At 37.9% G+C, this 26,519-nt stretch overlaps 1 protein-coding gene across 5 annotated transcripts in view; it reads left to right on the top strand.

Annotated features, from left to right (window-relative positions):
* LOC126807987 (uncharacterized) overlaps positions 1-26,519 on the top strand; it is a 32,387-nt gene that overhangs the window by 337 nt on the left and 5,531 nt on the right. Inside the window, exons 1-10 of one of the 5 annotated variants that reach the window (XM_050532999.2) lie at positions 6,220-6,301; positions 12,195-12,325; positions 14,048-14,111; positions 14,691-14,747; positions 18,807-18,845; positions 21,972-22,394; positions 22,998-23,102; positions 23,770-24,890; positions 25,421-25,603; positions 26,123-26,329. In XM_050532999.2, the coding sequence (XP_050388956.1) occupies positions 12,224-12,325; positions 14,048-14,111; positions 14,691-14,747; positions 18,807-18,845; positions 21,972-22,394; positions 22,998-23,102; positions 23,770-24,890; positions 25,421-25,603; positions 26,123-26,329 (2,301 nt within the window). In that variant the 5' untranslated portion in view covers positions 6,220-6,301; positions 12,195-12,223. The other 4 variants (XM_050532997.2, XM_050533001.2, XM_050533000.2 and 1 more) reach the window with 4 other exon arrangements.

The following is a 26,519-nucleotide window of genomic DNA, read 5'->3' on the forward strand; positions in this document are numbered from 1 at the left end:
CTGCAGGCGTATTACAGTATCGCCTTTTGTCTAATTATAATATTTAATTTATTCAAGCCAGCATACACCAGCGATTGTTATGCTCAGATCAGATGGGCGATTATGATAAAATGAATAAATAAGAATAAAATAGACAGTTAAAAAACCGTATAAATATTAATTTTAACCAAATATATGCCATTCTGAATCATTTTAATGCAGGAGTTTTGTTTTGCTGTCCATTAACTGATATGTGGGTATACCCATAGAAACTCTATATACAACTCTATTGGGTATACCCTATTTCACTGTTTGCTACACTTATTTATGTCAACTCTGGTGTATTATAAAGTCTGCATTTGGCACATGAATATAGAAGCTTGATGTGGGCGAGATCTAATTGATAAGGCCAACTTCAAGTTTGCTCAAAGATTACGAGGTGTAAACAAGGCTAGTAGCTCTAATCCCAACCCTAACCCTGGACCTAGCCCTAATGCTTAGCCTAACCCTGACCTACAATCTCGCCAACAATCACGTGTCCTAACCTTATTTATATCTCAGCGACCTTGGTGAAAATTGAGCTGGCCTTAACAAACAGATTTAGCCCTTGACGTGATTATTCCTTTTATAAGCCCACATATTTATATAATAGTCGCAATCCGTTTGGTAATAGCAACGCGTTCGGTAATAGTTACCAAATTTGCTATTACAATTCGTAATGAGTTGTCGTAACTTTCCCTATACAGGGCTTTGTCTAGTCCTATCGTTCATCAATTATTCACATTTTTCTTGCACCTGCCTGTAAACCATATAATTGTAACATAGATCAGAATTTAAAATAAATGGTAATGAGAATGAGTCCTGTTGAAAGTCATCGTGGTGCATTATTTATTTGCAAAGTTATCGATCCTGTCATCAGATCTTGTCATCGCCCCAAAAGAACGAAGATTTTTGTGAAATGTTATATTAATATTAAAACAGCGGTTTTCGGTAAATAACTGTTTCGTTTAACAGGTCTTTTAGTTTTGTTTTAACATCAGTATTCCGTGTTGTGGGTTATTTATTATGTGGACGCGTTATTGCGTCTGATTAAACACAGATCCTATTTCGTTTTGTTTTTTATAGTTCAAAATTTCGTTTTACTTGTCTTTACTACACAAGGATCCGGAAGAGTTGTTATATAACCCGCTTAGTGGTTAATGTGAGGGATTAGCCAATGAAACGGTCTGTTTCAGTGAGTTCTTGGCGTGCGATGCACAGAACTGTGGGTATCCTACTAGAAACATCAACGCTGATTGGTTAATCAAATGTCTGACGTCATGGGGTCAAAGGTCGCTCGTATGACCCCTGACGTGACCTTTCACTCAAACCGGTCAATTCTTTATGTAGTGTAGGCCATCGAATTATAAAAAAAAAACGAAATATAAATCTGTTTTTTAATCAAATTGGGGTTCCATAGGCGTAGCGGCACTCTAGATAAGACATGTTTATTATACTAACATATTTTCTTATGGACATCATGCTCAGGATCTTTATGATTGGGTCATCATAAGGAAAACAGCAGAATTCTTGATGATTTAAAAAAAACAACACAAAACACTTGGTCGCAATTGTCTCTGTTAACCAGAACTATATTGTCTACGCATCGGACGAATATATAGCGCCTGGGACGTTGGTCGTAGGAACGCAAATTATACACGTCAAAATGTATACAACTATTCGCTGAACAAAAAATGATTTAAAATGCAGACAGGAAGCTTATAATTATTTTCAAGAAAAGCTCAGTTCAATAGAATAAATATGCAGCAAACCGATTAACTACGTGACATTTTCCTCTGGTACTTCAGTGTGTATCCTTTTATTGACGGTTTGGGAAGCTATTTCACCAACATTGGACTATTTGTACACTGTGCGATGGTGTAGGTATTAAAGATTGTTCATTTGGAAAGAACGAATCATATAGCAATTCAGAATTGTTACTTTCGAAAATACATCAAATTCATGTTCGTTTTCTCCACCCATGTTGACAGGGTTTTTCATCTGGAACCCAATCGAAAACCAGAGTCGTTGATCAGTTTTACAGGGTTAGTAACATATTTTGCATGTACCGAAAGCGAATGACACAATGGAAGTTTACTTCGGTTAATGGCGACGTTTCGACGAGTAGTAGTTTATAGTAGCTTTAGTTGTTTAACGCCTGCTTCCACAAAAGTTATATCGAAGACGTTTCGACGAGAGTTTTGTGGTCTATATCAAGCAGAGAATGACAACCACATCAGTAGTAGTACTGTAATTAGTTCATTTACGTCTGGGGGATTGGATGGTCGAATGGTTAGCACGTGTGCGCTGTATCATAAGGTCTGTCATTGTGTCATGTGGCGTGGTTTCGATTCCCCGGTTGTAGGTGACAAGGATTAGGGTCGCCTGTCCAGCCTCGTGGGTTTTCTCCGGGTCCTCCGGTTTCCTCCAACTACTAAAGACCCCTACGTACAAGCGAATTATTGGAATATTGTTGAACCATGTGTTAGTCACGAAATGACCTAGTTTGTGTGGAGTGGACGTTAAATCCTAGTTCTCTCCCTCTCTCATTAACAACTGCTTCCACAAAAGTTAGATCGCAAACAAGACCTGATGGTTGGATGGCTGAATGGTTAGCGTGCGCGCGCTGTAACATAAAGCCTGTCATTGAGTCGACTGGCGTGGTTTCGAATCCCCGGTTGTACGTGACAAGGAGTAGGGTCGCCTGTCCAACCTCGTGGGTTTTCGCCGGGTCCTCCGGTTTCCTATTACTGCTAAAGACCCCTACGCGCAAGCGAATTATGTAAATAAAATTAAACCATATGTTAGTCCCGAAATGATCTAGTTTGTGTCGAGTGGACGTTAAACCCCATTTCTCTCTCTCTCTCTCTCTCTCTCTCTGCAAACAAGACCTAGGAGAGCAGAGGCTTCCTCTTGTAAATTAGAATGACTTTGCAATCTTTCCATTAGCGGCTTCTGGTCAGGAGTTGTTTACTTTGATGTTCTTCTCTTTATTAATAAAAACTTAGCGTTTGGTATTGGATCATTATAATAATAATAATACTTTATTACATATAGCATTAAGTTAAACAACTTATAGCTTTAAATTATACAATAATACAAGACGTGTAATTAAAAAGAAAAAGAAAAAAAATAATAATAGTTATTCACAAACAATAAATACTATATATACAATCAAATTAACTTTCAAGTTTAGGAAGGTAATGATGTACGTTAAGCAAAAGCGAAATATATAAATTTAGCTATAGATATAATAAGTTTTTGATCAGTTGACGACATCAAAGAGACAAATTTATAGATATTTGGACTAGTATAATACTTAGATGGTAAATACAATTCTCTTAAGGCATTAGAGATGACATTGATGACAACCATGGTTGGAATTAGGTTCTTTAACGTCTGCTTCCACTAAAGTCATATCGCTTCCACTATGACAAACATATTACACTGAATATATATATACACATATAGAGAAGTCATAGGGACGTGAGACGTCATATTTTATATCAATGTTGTATTATTGCCCCCTGTGTCTACATACTTACCTATCAATACATACCCATATAATCAAAGTTTTCTTTGTGTATTTATAATAACTATTCAACCCTTGTGGCTTAGTGAGTAAGTCGCTGGCTTGCTAACCGGGAGATCTCGGTTTCGCTCCTGGTGTTCCTATCAGTGGTGCACGACGGAGGGCCTAACAAGGGTCAGTGTCTAGTCGTTCGGATGGAACGGAAAACCGAGGTACCGTGAACACATTGGCGTTCACGTAAAAGAACCCCTAACAGTTGGAATTCGAAATAAAAGTAGGCCGTAGTGCCGCAGTCCGGGCAAATTTTTCCTCGTAGCGCATGCCCGTCTTCATTAGCCCAGTCGGTGCAGAGAAGTAAACCCCAATTCATTTGCATTATAAACGTACATACGGGTTGTGTCCCGAAAGTTTTCGGCCTCCCTAATCGATCTCTATAATAAATGGTAAAATTACTTTTCAACATAATCCCCACCTCTCGCCTGAAAAGAATGCAATTGTTACACCGTATCTCGAGCATATTTAACCCATCAGAAAACCTGTTTGTCACGTGACCCCCAACTCTCCAAGAAGTGGTGGCCTCATCATTCGCCTCAAATGTGCGACCCCTGGGGATCAGCTGGATCTGGAGAATAGGCTTTGAGAGGGGGGATCTGGAATCCACTGCCCACTGTTACATGGCCGGTTGGAACTGCAGCATTGCCCTGGACCAGCCAGACACCGGCGAAGTTTACCTCGGTGCTTTTCTTTGATATGGTCATGCAACCTGCGCAATTCATCTGCGTAATATGCACCCTACTTTAGATAATCCATCACGTTTACGCCCTCGGAATCCCAGAAAATGGGGGCAATAATCTTGCCACTGGTAGGGTGCCCCGTGGCCGAAACTTTTCCCTACTAAAAGTTGTACTCGACACGTTGAATGTGCACGCTCCAGTGACGTAACTCTAATTGATTTCAGACGAGTCTCGGACTCTCTTTGTGTCTATAAATAGCCACAGCACGTGAAATTCTCAATACTTGTAATAACTATTACAGACGTAAAAAATCTATTGTTGACGATTCTGAATAGCAGTAATATTTAGCTTTTTGGTTATTACTGCAGCTTTAGAAATTACGCTCGTTTTATTTTTTAAATTGCTTTATCATTAACTAGACCGTTAGGAGTGACATCTTTTGGTTTAGTACAAATAATATCTCTGAATAACGCGGGTTGGGCAGGAAAATGATACTAGCAGTAGTTTCATTTTACTTTTACAAGGTTCTTAAAACAATTGTTGTATCGCCCACCGGGCGTTATTTGTAAATTCAATTTCTTGTTCTAGCTCTCTGTCATGTTTCGTAAAAAAATAGTCTTGATTATCCCGGCCTGTCAATCAGACGGAGAAATGTCGGTAGACTGGTTAAGTGAGACTAATTTCAAAACAAGGGCACGTAACCTATTTTTTGCTCAAAAGTGTCTGGATGTCATGGACGACACTCCGAACCATTTTTCAGTGTATTATTTATAGATGGTTAAATGGTCATATCTTAAGTACAACATGACCGTTTATTTAGTGACTATAATTGTGCGAAACTGATTTAAAGCTTAGTATATATATAAGTATTGTGGTGTAATTGTCGAGATATTTGGAGATATTTATTTATGGTGGGGCAGCCTACCACTGGAAGACGTTTTTTTTTATAAAAGCAGATTAGAGGTTACAGTTTTAACGGATTTTTTCAAATTTGGTTTGAAGCATTGTGAACGCAACAGAGGCTACAGTCTTTAATGGATGTTTTTAAAATTTGGCGGGAAGGAATGGGGCCATGAGAGGATACACAGCAAAATGGACACAGATCACCAAATATTCCTGGGTGACGAAACAAGGGTCAAAGCTATTTTTAGTCTATCTCTCTCTTTCCCTTTTCCCCCTTTGGCATGGCGATTTTTGTTGACTTTTTGGTGTAGAATCGAAAAAAAGGTTTGAAAATACATTTTCTGCCAGGTTTTGGTGAATATTCATGATTTTGAAGCGGAATGATACAAGAGTTGTGAGGTTGGTTACGTTGAAATGTAGGGCCGGAAATTGCATGTTTACTTGTCTCTACTTCCAGCTTGTGTGGGGGATCACGGTGGCTACATTAAAGTCAATGGGGAATTAATTAGTGATCTGTGACCATATTCAACGTTCAGTGACTTTCCTTTCCGGAGTTATCCTCCATTGCCAAAGACCTAGTGAACGCGATACTTTCAAAGTGGCTGAAAAGCATTAGGGTCATGAGAGGATGAACCCTTTTGATATTCAGTGTTCTGCAAACATTTCGTTCCGTAGTTCCCCTGCCCCTTACCATAAACCTAGTATACGCGATAGAGGCTATAGTTTTCAAATTTGGTGGCAAGCATTGGGTCTTATGAGATGTGAACCCTATCGATATTAAGCATTCTACCACTTTCCATTTGCTCAACATCCAACTTTTCCTTTTGGATAAGCGGCAATTGAGACAAAGCTGCTGTGTGGACGTATTCCACCCTTTGATACTTAAAATATAATCCTTGAGTGGCATTTTCTTTTTATATATTTAAATTACACGGGAACAACCTGACTTGTCGCATTTGTTAAATTTAGAAAGTAGTTATTACATTAGTTGCCTTCCATAATATATAAGAATCGGGCATTTTTCTTTTCTATTTTTAACTTTATGCGAGTGAGAGACGTCCACAACATGAGCCACTTTAACTCTTAATTGGAAGTAATTAGCTGTTAATTTGCTGTAAGTACACGTTTGCAACTGTCGTTTGTATGTCTGGATAACCACATCTCTTTTGTTTCAAGAATTCTAATTATGAACAACGTTTGACGTCATGATAGTTACCACACATTTGTAACAGAGAAATCTATTTTTAAATATGACTAAGATACATAATAAAGACATGTAGGACTGCGAAGTGATTGTAGAGTAACGATTCAATAGCCAGTTAATCTTAAAATGATTATTTTAAGAAACATTTAATTATGTTATCGACTGGCGTATTATGGTATCACCTCTGGGTCTAATTATAATATTTAATTTATTCAAGCCGACATGGACCATCAATGGTGCTGGGTCTTTATTGTTACGCTCAGATCAGATGGGCGATTATGATAATATGAATAAATAAGAATAAAATAGACAGTTTAAGAAAACGTATAAATATTAATTTTAACCAAATATGCCATTCTGAATCATTTTAATAGAGGAGTTTTGTTGTCCATTAACTGATGTGTGGGACTGTGGGTATACCCATTGAAACTCAATATATAACTCTATTAGGTATATCCGATTTCACTGTTTGCTACACTTATGTGAACACTGGTGTATTATTGTCTGTATTTGGCACATGAATATAGAAGCTTGTTGTGGGCGAGATCTAATTGGTAAGGTCAACTTCAAGTTTGCTCAAAGGTTACGAGGTGTAAACAGGGCTAGCTCTAATCCCAACCCTAACCCTGGACCTACCCCCCAATGCTTACCCTAACCCTGACCTACATCTCGCCAACAATCACGTGTCCTAACCTTATTTACATCTCAGCGACCTTGGTGAAAATTGAGCTGGCCTTAACAAACAGATTTAGCCCTTGATGTGATTATTCCTTTTATACGCCCACATATTTATATAATAGTCGCAATCCGTTTGGTAATAGCAACGCGTTCAGTAATAGTTACCATTTCGGGACTAATATGTGGTTTAATTTTATTTCAATAATTCGCTTGCGCGTAGGGGTCTCTAACAGTGGGAGGAAACCGGAGCGGAGAAAACCCACGAGGTTGAACAGGCGACCCTACTCCTTGTCACGTACAACCGAGGATTCGAAACCACGCCAGTTGACTCAGTGACAGGCCTTATGATACAGCGCGCACGTGGTAACCATTCGTGTAATACTATTGCTAGAATTTTTGCTCTTGAAATAAATGGGAGCAGTATATTTCATTAAAGGGCTAATCCCGATAATATTTTGGAGAATAAAACTGCTTAATTTTGTGTTAAAATCCCTTAAAATCCTCTACCTTAGGGCCGAGAAACTCTCAACATATGAAATACGTTTTCAAAAAACTTAAACCCGTCAGTCTTCATCTGGAAATGGAGACCGGTGTCCCAAGCTGTATTATGCGGTGTCTGGATAAAACCAGACTTTTATTTTATAAAAATAATGTGTATGTGAAATTTACCTTTCGTTATCAAGTACAGCACATGGGTCAAGTTATTAAATTCACATATATGTAGAATTGTACTAAAATCAACTTAGTGCGTAAGTGACAATTGACACATAAAAAGAGTTACAGAACCAAAACATAGCTGGCTGTATGTGTCAATAAAATACCACGAGATTACATGTGAGTGAAAATATTCTAATTGCATCATTTGGCTTACTTTAACCAATCATATCAGAAATTGCACAGGTTCAGGGCCACGAACAGGCTTTCTGTGTGTGATATGCATGAGCTCTATAAAAGAAATTATAGTAAACTTTTAAGTCAGACTTCCATTAGATTCCACAGAGTTCCTAGACAGCTGCTTGGCTGGCTAAGGTGGAGAATGACTGTAGTTAATATTGTAATATGTACTGTGCATTGTACCATCTGAAGGCAGCTATATGATATATAAAATGTAAAAACGAACTGTTGCATTGTTATAACTGAGAGGACAAACGTCTTAAGAAACCAGTAAGAAGCATTCACACAACGTGAAGAAGAAGTAAAGACAGCTAGAGGCAAATTCTAGACGATCACAAGGCTACAGAAATATGTAGTAAGAAAAGATGCATGGGTCGTATGTAAGATGTGGTCAGACAGAAAGGCCCATGGTGCTACATATTCGCCATCCAACCCCCCCCCCCCCATTCTGTTTGGTATTATAAAGTTGGTAATACTTTACAGACCAAATTTGTGAGTGGATCTACGTCTTTCTATCTATCTGAAGCGATTTCAGTATATAATTCATCTCCCCTATGAAATTATTTACAAAATTATAAGTACATTGTTTATAATTATATTTATATAAAGAATTTAATACTTATTATATACACTTTCCTCTCTGATATCCCGCCACTAGCATCCTCTGTCGCCATAATATTCAGGTTAGATGGATCTGGAAAAATGTTTTTTGGCAATGGTTTTTGCAAATATGTATTTGGAGATTCGTATAATTTGGAAATTTGTTGTACGTTTCTGATGAAATGTAATTTTTATCCGCCTACACTCTACAGGTCAAAATTTTTATCCGATTGTAACGAAACTTGAAATATATACGTGTATAGCTTTATCTCTCAAAGATCTCGGTTCCTTTCGATATTGGCATGTATCGGACCCTAACTTCATGGATTATGGCCCCTTATTTTACGAAAAATCTTGTATTTAGCTTGTGGACACTCTACAGGTAACAATTTTTATCCGATTTTGATTGAACTAAAAATGTATTTAAGATCTTGGTTCCTTTCAATGTTCGCGCATATCGGAAGGTAACTCCTTGGATTATGACCCCTGATACGAAAAATCGCATTTTTAGATTACGGACCCTCTAGAGGTCACAATTTTGTAGGTCTGTAGTCGTGAAAATGCTTAATTTTTGTATGCTATCCCCTTTGAAATTAGTTCCATCGGCTTGGAAATGGCATATTCGTGTTTCTCGTTTCCTACAACCCCTTAAACGACATATCGCATGTGTGTTTGGCAATTGGTATTGAAGGAAAACTTTTCTAGCCCATTTCTGTCGCCATTTTAGTCTTTGGAGGCCATAATGGACCAGCCGTTTGTGAGATGAATCGGAAACTATCCAAAATGTACCCGGTTACCAACAATACCTATCAAGTGATATATTACACAGGTCATTTCGCCAACAATGTTTGTGAAGGTCAATTTCAGACCATTTTTGGAAGCCATCTTGGATTTTCGGCTCTCCTTGTGTTAGCCCTTTGATTTCAGAGGTAGCAAACTACAAGTATCTTCACTATACTAGTAGTGGGGCGGTTAAGGAAGAATTTTTGGTAGAATCGTGCATTTTGGGTTAAAAGCATGAAACTTGGCACATAGATGGCATCAACCCTACTGATTATTTTGGGATGTGGATCCACCTCAGCAGCCCCCCCCCCCCCTGGTGGTCGTTACGACCATCTTTTCCAAAATGGCCGCCTATTCATTGATATACATATAACAAGGGGTGTCACAATAAGACATATTTTTACAAATCATTTCAGGCCAGCAATTTCCAGATGCAAAATTGCTAGCTGAACACGATTTTTGAAAAAAGATTTATCTATGACGTCATTTTCGTTTGGGGTTTGCCTGATTTCTAAAATGGCCGCCAAAATTTGAAGAAAAATGAATTTCCAGATAGGATGGGTGATTATCACGCAATGTATGCCTTGTAATATATCAAATATAAGGTTTTTTGTTGTAATTGAACTGAAAAATAATCTCTAAAACTAGTTTCCCCAAATCCAAGATGGCGGAAATTCAAAATGGCGGCCAAAATATACCCAAAATGGCAGATTGATCAGATTAAAGTCATTTCACTGTTTGATTTGGTTTGTAATATATAATTTAAAGGGTTTACATTGTCACTGAACTTAAAATTAATCTAAATAAAAAAATAATTTCCAAAATCCAAGATGGCGGAAATTCAAAATGGCAACCAACATTTATCTAAAATGGCCGATTTGTCAGATAAAAGTCATTTCACTCTTTGATATGGTTTGTAATATGTAATATAAAGAGTTTTCAAAGTCATTGAAATAAAAATCAATCTAAAAAAAGAGTTTCCAAAATCTAAGATGGCGGAAATTCAAAATTTTCCAATAATGATCAAATTTTAGGATAATCGTCAATTTTCTGTTTGATATGGCTTGTAATATGTCCTCTATTAAGTTTTTAGAGTCACTGAATTCGATAATTGTAGATCATTGTTTCAGAAAAAAGAGACAATCATCAATCTTTCTATTGGATTGGTTTATAATAGCAAAGTGTAATAGTTTTTTGAGGGCAACTGAAATTGACCGGACTCAGGAATCTACCTGTCAGTCAATTAACCATGTACAGAACTTACCAGTAAATGTAGTTTAATTGTTTTATGCATTAAAACATATGATGCTAATGATAATGTTAAGAATTGACACATTCTTTGGAGAAAATATCTAGTTATTCCGACCCCCCACCCCCACCCCATAACAATACAACGGGGCCAACTGAGTCATTTTTAATTTCATCTCCTTTGTCTTTGTACCATTTTACCAGGATGAGAATCATTTATGGTATATAATGCAGTTGTTAAGAATTTACGTTCCCTTATTCATTCAGAAATGGTAATGTGATCCGTTTTTGCATCGAAGACTCTGTGTCCAGTAACTTTTTTGGTAGAGTCTAGATGTGGTATCCACAGGTAATTTTCGTCAGTGACGTATTTCACAAGTTCTACATGTAAGAACAACACATTAGAAAAGAGGAAATCTTGGGGGTGACTTTTTTTGGGATACCTATACTAGTCGTAAATGCATTTCAAATTATTTTTGTGATGATTATTTTTAAACTTAGAACTTGGTGTGCGATACATTACAGACGAAAATGATCTGTGGATACCATATTTAGTTGGATGGCCGAATGGTTAGCACGCGCGCGCACTATCATTGAGTCAACTGGCGTGGTATCGAATCCCCGGTTGTACGTGACAAGGGGTAGGGTTGCCTGTCCAACCTCGTGGGTTTTCTCCGGGTCCCCCGGTTTCCTCCCGCTGCAAAAGACCCCTACGCGCAAGCGAATTATTGAAATAAAATTAAACCATATGTTAGTCCCGAAATGACCTAGTCTGTGTCGAGTGGACGTTAAACGCCATTTCTCTCTCTCTTCCACACTTCTGGTCGTATAAACTAGAAACTGGTCCGCTCTATTTACCGCGACATTCGGTGCATGAAATACTTGTAGACTGCATTTCCGGTAGTCTATTTTTCAAAACTTTGTGGGTGAGACCCCTACCTCCACCCCGCCCCTCTCGACCGTTGGTGCTCGCGCCTTCGGCCCCTCGAGACTTCCTCTTCGCCCCCCCCCCTTAATCAGAAGGGGTTGCTCCGGGTATTAAGAATAGGCATCACATAAGAGACCGTAAAAGATTGCGAACGTGCGCACAGCTGAACCTGTGGTCTTACTCCTGCCTGACTTAGTCCCTTGCAGTATGAAGGCAAACATTCACCAGGCCACGCGCTTTCGTGCCATTAACCCACCCGAAAAAAGAAACGGCCCTCCCCAGGCCAAAACTCATGATCTGCTTGGCTAGGAATTTAAACACAGTGTTTATGTTGATTTGAAAACGATATTACTTTTGGTCGCGTTACCTCTAGTGGCTAAAGTTCTAGTCCGAATAGTTTAATGCGTGTGCTTTAGCTCATGGGGTCAGTGATCGAGTGAAGTGACGTAGTTTCGATTCCTCGCCAATCCAACCTCGTGGGTTTTGTCCGGGTCCCTGGCTTTTCTACCACTGCTAAAGACTCCATACGCACAAGCGAACTATCGTAATAAAATTGAATCATATATAAGTCTATTAGTCCCGAATTGACCTAGATTGTGTCGAATGGATTTTTGACTGAACTGGGGTATTAATTCCGCATAATTTGGATATGGTTTTCATTTATCATTACAGAATGAAGATGGTTAACAAACTAGACAGGAATGGATATTAAGTCTAAAATTTTGATGTGGCTGCTGCTAGTGTATGCATTTCTACTCCTTATACAGGTGGATGTTACAGAAGCCAAGAGAAAACGACACAAAGTTAGTATTTGACTTCAAATGTATGGTTTTATAAAATATTGTTCATGAGTTCATGTTTCTGGTTAAAGAGTCTATTTTCTGGTTAGAATACTAAGATTATGCTGTCTTGTTTAAACAACCATAATGCAAGAACTAAATCTGCCTATTGCAGGTCTTTCTTTATCCCTTAAATGTCATACACATGATTAATTAGACATTAACTTATGACCATAATCAACCCTCAATGCCATCGGGTGGTCTAGATTTTCAACAGATTTAAACACGATTTGCGGTGGATGATTTAACGTAAAAATGGATAATCGAGACTTTGTTTATTATCGTAACAACTGTAGCAATGACAATTGAGGCTATACTGTAATTGTATCGACGATAACTCGGCTCGGAGTAAAGTAATTTGACTTAAATTTTCTACATATTTCCTTTTCATTATCTATTCTTTAAGTATATTTGCGAGAACTGTCAGATCTTTATCCAAATCTTACATAATGGCCCTTTAAGTTTTCTAAATAAGAAATTAGAATAGGACAGTTCTTTCTCCTAAAAATTCTGGGTCCACAGTCCTGAATCAATTGCTTTAAAACGTTTATGTTTCCGTCAATAAAGCTATTGTATGGTTGATACTAATATAGCTGGCAACTAAACACGCGTCATGCACAGTCTGTGTTCATGATGAGGGGCCGAACCGTTTTGTGACCTTACTCGAACCGGAGTAATGCCCCCTTTTCCGAATAAGATGTGATCACGATATAGTTTTCGAGAATTGGTGGAAAGCATTGTGGTGTACGGTCATTGGAGGACAACCCTTTCACCCCTTACAGAAAACCTTGTGAATGCGATAATGGCTGTAGGTTTAACATAGTTTTTTTATACGACCAGATGTTCATGTGGACGTATATTGTCGTCGCACCTGTCCATCCGCCCGTCCGCCCGTCCGTTCACATTTGTTTATGCCCCACATATCTAGGATATGTTTTTTATTCTCTTCAGACTGCAACTTCTTGAGTTATGGCCACCTATCTACCGTTTACGTATTATTGTGAAATATGCATGAAGCTTGTGTACCCTCCAGGCAACAATTTTTGGTCCAATGCAGATGAAACTTAAGATATAAGTTAAAGATCATCAGATCTTGTGGGAGTTCAGTTTTAGTCTGCGCCAAACCGCAACTTGTTGGGTTATGGTTCTTGCCTTTTAAGGGAAAATGTGAATTTTGTACAAAGTCTGTGGACCTTCTAGAGCCCACAATTGTTGGTCCGATCTTGGGGGAGTGCGAGTTTGGTTTTTATCAGACCGCAATTCTTGGCTTTCAGAGCCCTCAATTTCTTAGGAATCTTAGGATTTAATAGACTATAACAATTTGGAAAGTCCACCATCTCGGATTTCGAGTGGATAATGTGCTTTTTCAACAGGGTAGTCCTCAAGGAGTATTTGTGCCAATTTTGTATTTGAATCCACATTTGAACGATTCGCTGTTCTCTACAGTTAGCTACTGTGCTATAATATATTGCAGTGGTATCATATACATTGAATGTGATTAATTGAATCAGTTTATTATTTTCATCAAATTGAGTTTTGGCCAGTTTTGAACCCGGAGACAAGTGAAACAAGAAGAATTTCCGAGAGGAGTCATCAGGCCTTCAGAAAGAGTAAGCATTGCCTGCCTCGTGAACAATACCCACCTCTAGTTAATTGCATACATCTAAATATTTGAATTTGTTGTAGAGACTCCCTAAAAATGATGCTTATGAATGCGAATGGCAGGTATGCCAAAAGAAAAAAACGAAAAGTAAGTATACTTGTCAGTCATTTCAATGAAGGTGGTTTTATTCGTTATTATTACCATAACTTGCGGATTGCCCAGCGCTGCAGGGGTTGAAAGTAGTATAACTCCGAAACCGGAAGCGGTAGGACAATGCCACCTAGCCTGTGTACTCCGAACTACCCCTATATACCACATTTCAGCCTCGGGACAGACCTAAAGTAGTCGCAAACCCTGAACAGAAAGAAAAAGATTAGTATAGATTATCATTTAGCTTGTCGGGGTGAATAGGTGGGAACTGTTATTGAATATGTAAGGGCTTGAACGTCAGACATGTTTGACGATGACCAGAAAATAGAATCAAATATTTCAAGTAAAATAAAATCTATGAGTTTATATGTATATTAGTTTATAAGATTGAACGTTACAAAGGATAATATTCCTTCTTATAAAATTTACGTCCATGTTCGTAGAATATAACCATTTCTGTGTTTAATAGTTGACCTAATTGAAAGGGGGTCCTTGCATTTAAACTTCTAATTAAAATTACTTAATAAACGCAATACCAGAGGATAAACTTACTTGTATATTTTTTTTATAATTCAGAATGTCACAAAATCCAAAGTTGTGTGAAGGAAAGATTACAAAGTTACGACGAAAAAGGTATTATAAACGATATTTAACAAAAAGCGTGAATCATTTTTATATTAGAGACTTTGGGCAAGTGTAAATTCTTGGTCCGTATCGAGTATCCGTATAGACTTTGCGTGTGACGTAATCAATGTGTGTGTATTTCTCATAATGTGATACGGCACACGGATACGGCAGCACGTATCGAACAGCTTTCATACGGAAAAAGTCCGTGTATCATCGTCGTCTTTTTACCGTCTTTTTTGCTACTAAATGAATCTATGTGTATCCTAGAACACGAAGGTGTACATTTGATGTTATTTTAACCATGATAAAGACTGGAATTTAATCTATATTTTTGATGAGTTTTTCTCTGAATTTTCATAATTTTCTTGTCTGTCTGCATGCTGGTTGATCTACGCGCTAAATTTAGTAATGTGGGACCTTGCAAATCTGTAATGATGTGATTGTATGGTAAGGGTATATAAACTTTATTAAATGATACATTAGTGAAACCAAACATTGCTGTCGATTAATAAGATTCGACATTAATTTTCTTTTCATAGCTCAGCGACTGTCCAGCAACTTCACTCCCTCCAGTAATTTGTAGGCCAGGTAGATAACTGCCATCATTCTGTAATAGAACTAAGTTCAGCTCAGCTACTCATACGTACGCGGCGCGAAAATCTGCCAAAACTCTAAAACTACATTGACGCAACGTATCACGTGATGATACGGATACGTGATACGGATGGGAAAAATTCCCCTTGCCAAAAGTCTCTAGTGTTGTCGCCCCTGTCCGTCCGCCCGTCTGTTCGTCTGGACGTCCGTCCATCCACAATTTGTTTATGGACACTCTACAATTTTTATCCGATTTTGAATAATGAATGAATGAATGAAATGTGGTTTTATGGCACGTCAGCTCCAACCGGGCTATATTGCGCCAGACATATGGTGAAAAGTATGGGACAAAGTAAATATCACAAGGAATTCGTGTACACAAATAAAAGCAAATATCACAGTATATTTAACAATTAAAATTAAAAATTTCATCTTCATGTACACAAATATTTAAAAAAGAAAAACAATATGATATATATTTACAATTAAAATTGTTTATAAAAATTTGTCTATTTTAAAAAGTCTAGTAGTTTCGAATATAGACCCGGTTGGGCAAATAAATGATTTAACGATTGGCAACGGTAATAATTTGTTCTGATGTCTCTAAGAAACTTGCACTCAATCAGAATGTGCTTAACTGCCAAAGGAACATGACTGTGTTCACGTTCTGGTTGAGGCTCTCGCTTCAAGATGGAATTGTGAGTTAAAAAACAACTTCACCCCTCCGGTTGGTTCTATAGGAGTTTGACCAGTCTCCTAAGAGAGGCTTGATGTGGTGAAGTTTATATGTGTCTGCAAGATCCCAAGACCGTTGCCAGCAGCCATAAATGAAATGATTAATGCAAGATTTAAAATTATGATATGGTAATAAAAATTGAGATATGGGAAGATCTAAAGCAGACTTGGCAGCCAAATCTGCTTGATCATTCCCTTTTATATCAGTATGACTGGGGAGCCAGCAAAGGACAATATCCTTGCTGCTCAACTCGTATGATAGTAGCAGACTATAAATATCTGCTACTAATGGATGATCAAGCTGTTTGTTACTAATTGCTTGTAACGAAGACAAAGAATCAGAAAAGATAATGTGTTTTAAAACTGATGAAGATTAAATGAACTTTAAGGCTTGGAGAATGGCAGCAGGTGGAAGTCGTAGAGAAATGGTCGAAGATGGTGTCCATCTTTCGAACCATCTGTATAAATTGGAGCATAATCACCTTATTTAGACCTTAGCTCTCGAAAGAGAGACCGAAACAATCCGATTTTGACGAAATTTTAAATACAGGTTTATCTCCAAAATCTTGTGGACCCTCTTGCGTTTTTGATGAAACTTAAGATACATGTTTATATCCCAAAGATCCTAGTTTCTTTCGATAAGTTCTGGATTATTGTAGTAATAGCGGATTTCTTTGTTGTGTTTCCTTTGTGATCGTAAATATAACTACATGTTAGTTCGTTTCTACAACTTTATTATAAAAAAAACGTTTTGCACCAATATTCCTCGTTCTCAATCATTTGTATTATTATATCTTTTGATGACTGCTCGGAAAGTCTGGGTGGGCTCTGATGAATTTCGCTCAACACCCTCTTTTATAACCCCCTAATTTCTACGTCATAGACTGACCTTGGCGTTAATTTCCTTCCCAAATATGAAATAAACTTCCCCATACCCCAAAGACTGGAGAACATTACCATATTTGGTCTACCAAACACGTCATAAACAAGATAGTATTTGATGGATGTTTTAGTAGTGGTCAGGACCAAAATATCACTGTTTTTTGTCCCCCGCCTTTCGAAGAAAGCAGGGGACTATTAAAATGGGTTCGTCCGTCTGTCTGTCCGTCTGTCTGCCTGTCTGTCCGTCACACTTTTTGGGACACAATAACTCTCTTCCTAATTGAGCTAGAATGTTCAAACTTGGTGTATGTGTTTATTAGGTCAATGCCTTGATGGAGTTCGAAGATGAGCATTTTCCGCTTAGGGTAAGCAGAGATAAGCAATTTGATTGGTTGATGCTTTGGGACACGATAACTCTCTTCCTAATTGGCCTAGAATGTTCAAACTTGGTGTATGTGTTGATTAGGTCAATGCCTTGATGGAGTTCGAAGATGAGCATTTTCCGCTTAGGGTAAGCAGAGATAAGCAATTTGATTGGTTGATGCTTTGGGACACGATAACTTTTAATTGAGCTAGAATGTTCAAACTTGGTGTATGTGTTTATTAGGTCAATGCCTTGATGGAGTTCGAAGATGAGCATTTTCCGCTTAGGGTAAGCAGAGATAAGCAATTTGATTGGTTGATACTTTGGGGCACGATAACTCTCTTCCTAATTGAGCTAGAATGTTCAAACTTGGTGTATGTGTTGATTAGGTCAATGCCTTGATGGAGTTCGAAGATGAGCATTTTCCGCTTAGGGTAAGCAGAGATAAGCAATTTGATTGGTTGATGCTTTGGGACACGATAACTTTAGTTCTAATTAAGTGAGATTGATGAAACTTGGTGTATAGTTTCATTACAGTAATACCTTGACTAAGTTTGATAATGAGCATTTTCTGCTCAGGGTAAGCAGAGCGATACGCAATTTGATTTTTATATGTGTCCTCTAATTATTTTCCTATTTCGGCGGGGGACATCAGCCTCACTGTTGGCTTGTTTATATATATATAAATACACCACGCAAATTCATTTGAGTACGTGAGATTTGACTTTATCGAAAGTGTGAACCTAATAAGATACAATATGATCGCAAAGACCATAGCATTACATTATGGCCCCTGATTGTACGAAAAATCGCGGCTCCTGTTCTCTATCCCTGTAAAATGTGGGCGTATCGTGCATTGCAACCGTTGGTTCCAATTGCTACAATAATTTCAATAGTGAAATAAATACGATCTATTTGTAATGTTTCATTGTTGAAAACCTATCGGTATACCCAGTTATTGCCCCGGACACTGAAATATTTTCTACAACTTTGTATTTGTTTTAATAGACTAAAAGTGCTACCTTGTCTATAAAGCTATACAGGTTTATTTGTCTGAAATAAAATGTAGGTAAAACCTACAAAGTTGAACCAGTTACAACTGCGTCATTGGAAACTGGTATGTTTTATCTATTTATTTTTCTTCGTTAATGCACCCCCCCCCCCCCCGCCCCGCCCCATCAGTATTTTAAAGACAGTACGCCATATGGAATGTTATGAAAGGGAAATAAATCACTCTTAACATATTCGAGTGTGAATTAGATTTATTTAATTTCCACCGACAATATTCGACTGCCATGAAACTTATTTGTCCCCAAACCTCGGAAATTACCGAAATTAATCGAAGAATACCGACTGGGATGGAAATATGTCATAACTTTGTCTTATTGTTTCTAACTACAGTTCAAAATCTATTTTCAACCACATGTCTTTTTTTCAGTTGATATTTTGAATTGTAAAGTTAAGTCAATCTTAATCATATTTATTTTTAGTTCACCAACTTAAGAAGAAGCAGCTACAAGCTATATGCAGTAAGTTTTCTAAACACATGATGCTTAATTTTGAATCTTTTCAATTTCAACTTTAAATATAAATCATCATAGGCCTTGATATAATGTATGAATACGAAATGATCTGAAATATAATTGGGTTTAACGTCCTACTTTTCTGCACCGACGGGGTTAATAAATGACGAACATACGCCATACAGTGTGCTAAAATATGAATGGGGCTACGGTCTGCTAATATTTCAAATCCAAACGCTTTTCGTTACCACCCAAACGACTTGACACTATGAAATACCGAGATTATGAAACGGCCGCAATAGTCTTCCATAACTATGCTTATGTTGTGACTTTTGCTAACATTAAGACGTTCCGGCTTGTGTACGACCACTTCATGCATTTCAACGTATTTGGTAAAGTTATTCGGTCTCAAAAAACAATATTAGCATTCAACCTAGAATGCTATCTCAGACAAGACTTGGTCATCATACGTCACCATTTAAACAGAAACTGACTGAAAAAATTTCCCAAAAGTTCAAATGTCAACTAATATCAAAGTAATAAGGTCGCTGAAATCTGGTCAATCGAATGCTCATAAGGTGAACCACCTCTCCATTAAGTCCCGCCGCCACACCTACTCACACACAGACCACAACTGCTTTTCTCCCCACCTTAGTCGAAACAGGACCGTCACCGAGACCAAGTGGCTTAATAGTGTGGTATAACATGTCATTAAAACAGCTCCCGTAGGATTTGTATGCTAAAATTGATTTTTTTGTTGTTTTGGCTTGATTAGGGGCCAAGCTATCCAAAAATGTTGGGGTTCAAATTTTCAGAGGGGCATTTTTGAAATCGGGGCCCCTCTGAACGAGAACATTGCTATCTCCGCCAATAATGGTTGGATTTTCATGATCTGAAGTCCATTATCGTGTTTTTTCATCATGCCGATCCCATCTATGATACACTTAAAGAGATTGGAAGTAGTTTTCATTGACTTCCGGTGCCGTAATACACTTCAAGCGAATGAAAGTAATTTTTGTTGACTTCCGGTTGGAAATACCAATTTCTGGTGTCAAACTCGGGCCGATTTCAGTTTAGAGAAATATATCACGCAGTACCACTTTTTGTAGCTTCTGAGTCGATTCGCATGGTGAATGCCACTTGTAGACCAGGAGGCTTCTGCATGTTTGATGTTTTCTTCATACTCTGCCGTAGAGCCATAGCATAAATGATGAGAACTTTGGGTGGTGTAGCCTGTGCTGTAGCAACCAGGCTAGCATATGACACTGGTTGAGTTTTTGCTCCTTCAAAAGCATATCCTAGCCTGTTTGATACAGCAAAGGCTACACCACACAGGGTTCTCATCATTTTAGAAACCCCTAGATCTTGCATCTGTAGCTGAGAGCTTAGTCACGTTACGCCGATGTCCGCACAATTCTTCCGGGGTCGTCTCGGTATTCGCAGTCATCTCAGGTTTGTAACAGAAAATGGCCGCAAAACACAGAGATCTAGAGATAGATGTGATCGAGCGAGTGCGTGTCATTGGAAGTCATAAGTCTCAAGGTCTGATTGGACTTCGCAGCTTCTCTGGTGTTGACTGGAGAGGTAAACTTGTGGGCATCACAAAGAAAGCAAGGGCTGGTGCATACATGAAGGTTGATGAAGATGACCCTGTTATTATCTGTTTCAAGAAGTTTAGAGAAGTATGACTTGCCTTCGCAGGTCAGGGAATTGGAGAGATTTGCCTGCTAAGTCTACTCTTCATCTGTTCCATTAAACCTACCAGTACTTAGATGGCAATTGTTCAGTTCAGAAAACTTGGGAGAGAGAGATGCTTCCACTGACTCGTGCTTCATTGTCGCTCCAGGAACAAAGTACACCTCGATACGCGACAAGTCGTACCTAACCCGATCCCTGAACCTTCCTGCCATTTAACGACAGCGGCTGGCAGTTGGGCAAGGGCATTTATGTTCTTGTGCCCAATCTTGATCTGCCTGTCCATCGTGCTGTAATTGAACTCACAAAATGTGGTTGTAAAACAGGCTGCTAAAAATGGTCTGCCTTATACATCTTTCTGCACGTGTTTTGATAGGGACCGTACCAATATGATTAGGGGTGTGCAGGAGGACGAGGACGATGAATAACTGATGTATTTATTTCCAAGATAGGTTCTTTTTGTTTCGTTTCTGGCGTCTTCTGGCTTGTTAAGATTCTTTTTGTTTTTGATATTAAACTTGTTTACTTGTAACAAATGTCAAAGTGTTTTGAATCTCATGACAGAACATTTCAGTCATCCAAAAGTGACCGTATTAATCATTTTACCATGCTTCAAAATCCACAAAAATTGGTAGGCTGCGACGCCGGAAATTGGTATTCCCCACCGGAATTCAATGAAAACTCCTCCCATTTGCTTTAGGGGTATCATGATGACAAACCCCCAGAATGAACTTCAGATTATGAAAATCCAACCATTGTTGGCAGAGATTGCCATGGACTAGGTCAGAGGGGTCCGGATTTCAAAAAGCCCCCCCCCCCCTCCCGAGGGGTCAAGGGTCGAAAAATTGGAAACCTAGAATGAGGTCCGCATATGAACAAATCCCAGAATGAACTTCAGATCATGAAAATTCAAAGATTATCGGCTGAAATCAATCCAAGTTTGACACAGGAAATTGGTATTTCCCACCGGAAGTCAATGGAAACTACTTCCAATCGCTTTAAGTTTATCATAGATGGGATCGGCATGATGAAAAAACACGAGAATTAACTTCAGATCATGAAAATCCAACCATTATTGGCGGAGATAGCCATGTCCTCATTCATAGGGGGCCCAATTTCAAAAATGCCCCTGTCAGGGGGGTCAAGGTGTCGCAAAATTTGAACCCCAACACTTTTGGATAGCTTGGTCCAACATCAACCCAAAACAGCAAAAAAAATCAATTTTAGCATACAAATCCTACACTATAAACACCGTTTAACACCGACATGCTCGGTGATATTATTCAGTTTATTAACAATACTTGTCTCATTTCAAAAAGTAAACAAGTTAGTGTGTGTATTACAGATATATGTTATTATGAACGATATATTTAGGAAGATGGTTCTATCATAAGCCCCAGTAAGTATATTTGTGCAGAATATTTCATTATTTTACAGTTAGAATCATTCACGATAAACATAAGCGTTATCGTTTTAACAAGAAATGTTGGCAACCCAGAAATGGACAAACAATTGGTAGAAAAGAGAACATCATAAAGATTGGTGATAATGTTAACTATGCATTATCTACTAGACCAAGCGCATTTACACCATCAACATACGAAGTACCAAATCCGTATCTTGGAGGCGAGAATGGAGAACACAAAGGTCAACAAGCAAGTGGTAGAAGAGAGAAAACTGCAGATTTACCTTTAGTAAATGATAAAGTTGTGGTGAAGTCTGGTGAAGCTATCGAGTCTACAATCTCTACAGGTTCAAGCGTCGTAACACAATCAACATCCGATATATCAATTCCAGACATTGTCTACAGGGAAGAAACAAACTTAGAGGAACGAGAAGAGTCCGACTCAATAAACTCAGGTAATATCCATTTCTGTTTTATATTAACTTTTAAGTTTTTACATCGAACTGCAAAACTTTATTATCTTTCTTTTAAACTGAATAATTACCCCCGTTAGAGGCAACAACATTTGTGATGTCCCCTGAGTCCGGCCATTCAATTCACGACTGAGTCAAGTTACCAATGGGACTGTTGAGTCAAATGCCATAACAAATTAAGTAAGAAGACTTGGCATATAAAAACTCTTATAATTCCCCTGTAATTAGGTCATTTCCTCGGTTATAAACCGGAAGTGATCTATTGAACCAAAAGTTAATGCCCAACCATATATTATTGTTTGGGGTATTGGGCAAATTCTTTAGTATGCAGACTCAAGGAGCATCTTCGCACTCAAGTTGGTTATGGTACTCGGAGACAGCGCATGTCTTTTGCATAAACACGTATACCGTTTAAGAATGAAATCATCACTATTATGCGTGTGTATTTCAGGAGGATTTGGTGGTTTTCTTTTACGGTGGGAAACTGGACGTGTGCCTATAAAATGTATAAGATTTCGTGAAAAAAAAGTAGTATACGAATGACTTTCTGTTATATCTATATAGTATTTCAATTTTTTCTTCCAGAACACAGCCCACCAATGTGGACGACAGTGACTGTGGCAATAATAATAATAATAATAATAATAATGATAATAATATCTATTATTATTCGGTTCAAACGTAGACGGGGTAAAAAAAAAACAATATCATTTTCTTTATTTATGTTTCTATTCTCGACTAGTACTGACTATACTACCCTCTTTAAGTTTCATGTCGAGGGTAGTGGTTGGAAAGTATTAAAATTACGTTTCAAACAGTTGTGAATGACCGACACTTCCTTCCCCCAACCTAAAAAAACCCCTATTTTATCAGCTTATCTTAACCAAACAGTTTTCCTAAAAAATCGGGTTATCTCTCCCCGCCCGAGTCGGCGCCAACCAAACATTAGCTTTAGAATGTCCACAGTGCTGTCAGTGCATCCCTTGATCTACGCTTAGTAATGGCGGAACCTTTTAGTAAAAGTTCGGATTTATAAAATATCTTTGCTAGATGTGGAACGTACATTCCTAAAATGATACACACGTCATAGTCCCCGAAACGTGGCTATATTCAAATACATCTAATAGACTAATAGACTAAGTTGTCGCTGTTAAATTGTGACGTCCTCTGATATCTCGATTACCATTTATTTTCTCTCAAAGGGCTGCTGTATGCTCCCAGAAAATCATTAGAAACATCAGAAATAGTTAGGTATATTTTTTATCCTTTCATACACATCATGTCAATACAAGGAACTTGATGTTTGTCTTGTTGATTTACATATTCAATTTATTTCGATGCTATTTATTTTTTGTAGGTTCTAGTAAAACTGAGGAATATGAACTTTCAAACCAGTATGTCAACAAATGTGATGGTATTTCAATCCAGATAGAGGATATGTTACCAACCCAAGTTACGACAGAAGATTATTGTAATTCCATTCAATACCATGAAGATAAAGATGTATCTGTTCATTGCCGTCCTTTCCTAGAACATAACAATAGAACGGAAAACGAATTCAGACTCGGACATTCTTATCAAAATAATCTGCTTGTAGATGAAGTTAACAATTCAAACAATGACCACACCCAGACCGAACTAATATTAAAAAATCAATTGTGTAACACTGTTGAATCATCTCCAACATGGGATTGCAACAGACCTGTTTCTAGTTCTTCATCGTTGGAGAGTTACATATGTCTACCAATTGAATTGCCACCTATCGATTTTTTTAAGTCTATAAGGACCAAAGATGTGAATATTACAGAATTGTTACAGCGGGATGAGGGAACGCAAACCAAACACACGAATCAGGCTACAACGATATTCAATACACAGTTCCAAGGCAGCGCCAGTTTTAATCAGCAAGGTGGAGAGCTACAATTACCTGGATCTTCTGTGAGACTAGTTGTACCTCCAGAAACTGTCAAAGAATCAGAGAGTATTCATATATTAGGACATGTGCACAGTGATTTACGACAGTTGAAGAACACTCTGCAGCTGGAAGAAAGTGAAAATATTTATTCTCCCGCTCCTGAATATCATATGGACGCTAATTGGAAGATGGTCATCAAAAAACACATGGTCATTAATATACCACACGCCTTGCAACCTGGATTCCAAAAGAGTCAGCTAAAGGTTTATCAGTTTTCAGCAACTGGTGGAACAGTAATAAAGTCCGTCGTTCCAGAAAAGTCAAAAGAAAATGGAGAATTATCGGAGAGTTACTATGAGATAGAGACAGATGTTGTTCGAATATTTACTCTTCATTTTAGCGGTTTCGTACTTTGTTACTACTGTGAAAAGGAAATATCTTGTCCACGACTTTTAAATGTTGATATATTGGGATCGTATCAAATAATTAACCGAAGACGTGAAGTACGTATTCAATATTTAGTGTGGGATATGAAAGGCAATATTCCAGATTTCAGAAATTCGGTAAGTCAATAGAATTCGTCTATACTACACTTTTTTCCTGTCCTCACGGGCTGAGATTTCTGATTGTGCTATTGAGATTACATCAGAGTAATATCAGCTCATACTCATCGGGACAGAGGGCCTGGCAAGGGACAACGCATAGTCGTTCGGATGGGACGAAAAACCGGGGTCCCATGTATACATTGGCGAGCAAATAAATGATCCCTTGGTAGTTGGAATTTGATATAATTTGAAAACTTAGTGGGTTTGATAAGGAAGACCTTTTTGGCCGCACTTGATATTTTGATGTTAAAATCTGGTGAATGCCATACAGAACACGGTTCTCATATAAATTCTTCGAACTGAGTGGGATTGTTTTTTGGAACCATAATGTAGACACTCCATCACGGAGGTAGCTGCTGGATTTGGGGTATACTAGGAAGTCACCTTAGAATGTTTTATGAAGTCTGTGAAAACGTCCCTGCAGCTGGTGGGTCGGGGAACGTGGATATATATCGTCTATTGTTTGTTTATTTGTTGATGTTTTACAGTGGATTGCCAACAACAAGTCAAAGTTTCACCAATTAGAACGTAAATCAGTAACCCTAGAACCATATGAAGATATTGATATGGTCATTCTGACTTTTAACCTAACGACGACTGGTGAAGAAGCCAATCAATGGCAAACACTAACCACCGAAAATGGCGACATGGAACCATTTCCTTTAAAAACGGTATATATCAGAATATTTCAGGGTAAAATAGGCTAAACAATATACCAGGACGATTATCACATCCAAACTTTATTTGTTTAAAAACCAATGTTTCGTTTAGCAGTAACTTAATCACAAATCTTCACCAATTTAATTCAACAAAGTTCACTCTTTGCAGATGTATTATGTAAAAAGCTAAATATTCCGCCAGGTCTTTCTTTTGTCTTCAAATGTTGTATAGATTATTATTTTCATATTTATTAACATTGGATGGCTGGGATTTAAATAGATTTAGACATTTAACAATAAAATGGACAATCGAGACTAAATCTCGATTGTTAAGTACCATTGCTACGATAATGAACTATCTACACTACATCTCCAAACAGTCATAACTTTGCTCAGAAAAAAAGTAATTTGGGTGAAAATTTCAATAATTTAATTTTTCATAATCTATTTTTGAGCTATTATAACAAGAACGTCCAACTCTTTATCTAAATCTTACACAATGTATCTTTAATGTGGGTTTTTATTGTACAGATAGTGCCATTGAAAAAGTTGATGGTGTGCTGTCGAGAGGGTCCTCACAACATTGAGTGGGTAATGATTTCGAAACCAGATCACCTACCACGGGAACAATTTCAATGCATTATTACGATGTCTGACAACATTGGTGATCTGCACGGTGCTAGCGCCAACCGATACCCTGCATCCTACATACAGAATGTTCCTCAACATTTGCCAGAGGTAGTAATACATGTTTATATCGTAAATAGACAAACTAAACTTGACTATAATTGTTCACAAAAATGGATAAATATATCGAATACATCATAATCGTAGACAGTAGTATCAATGTTGGTACAAAATGACACGTTTACTGAAGTTATGTCAGAGATTTGAGTCAAAGAATTTTCGTTCCAAGCAACTTTCAGCG

Source organism: Patella vulgata, chromosome 9, assembly GCF_932274485.2.
Source record: "Patella vulgata chromosome 9, xgPatVulg1.2, whole genome shotgun sequence".
Taxonomy (NCBI): Eukaryota; Metazoa; Mollusca; class Gastropoda; family Patellidae; genus Patella; species Patella vulgata.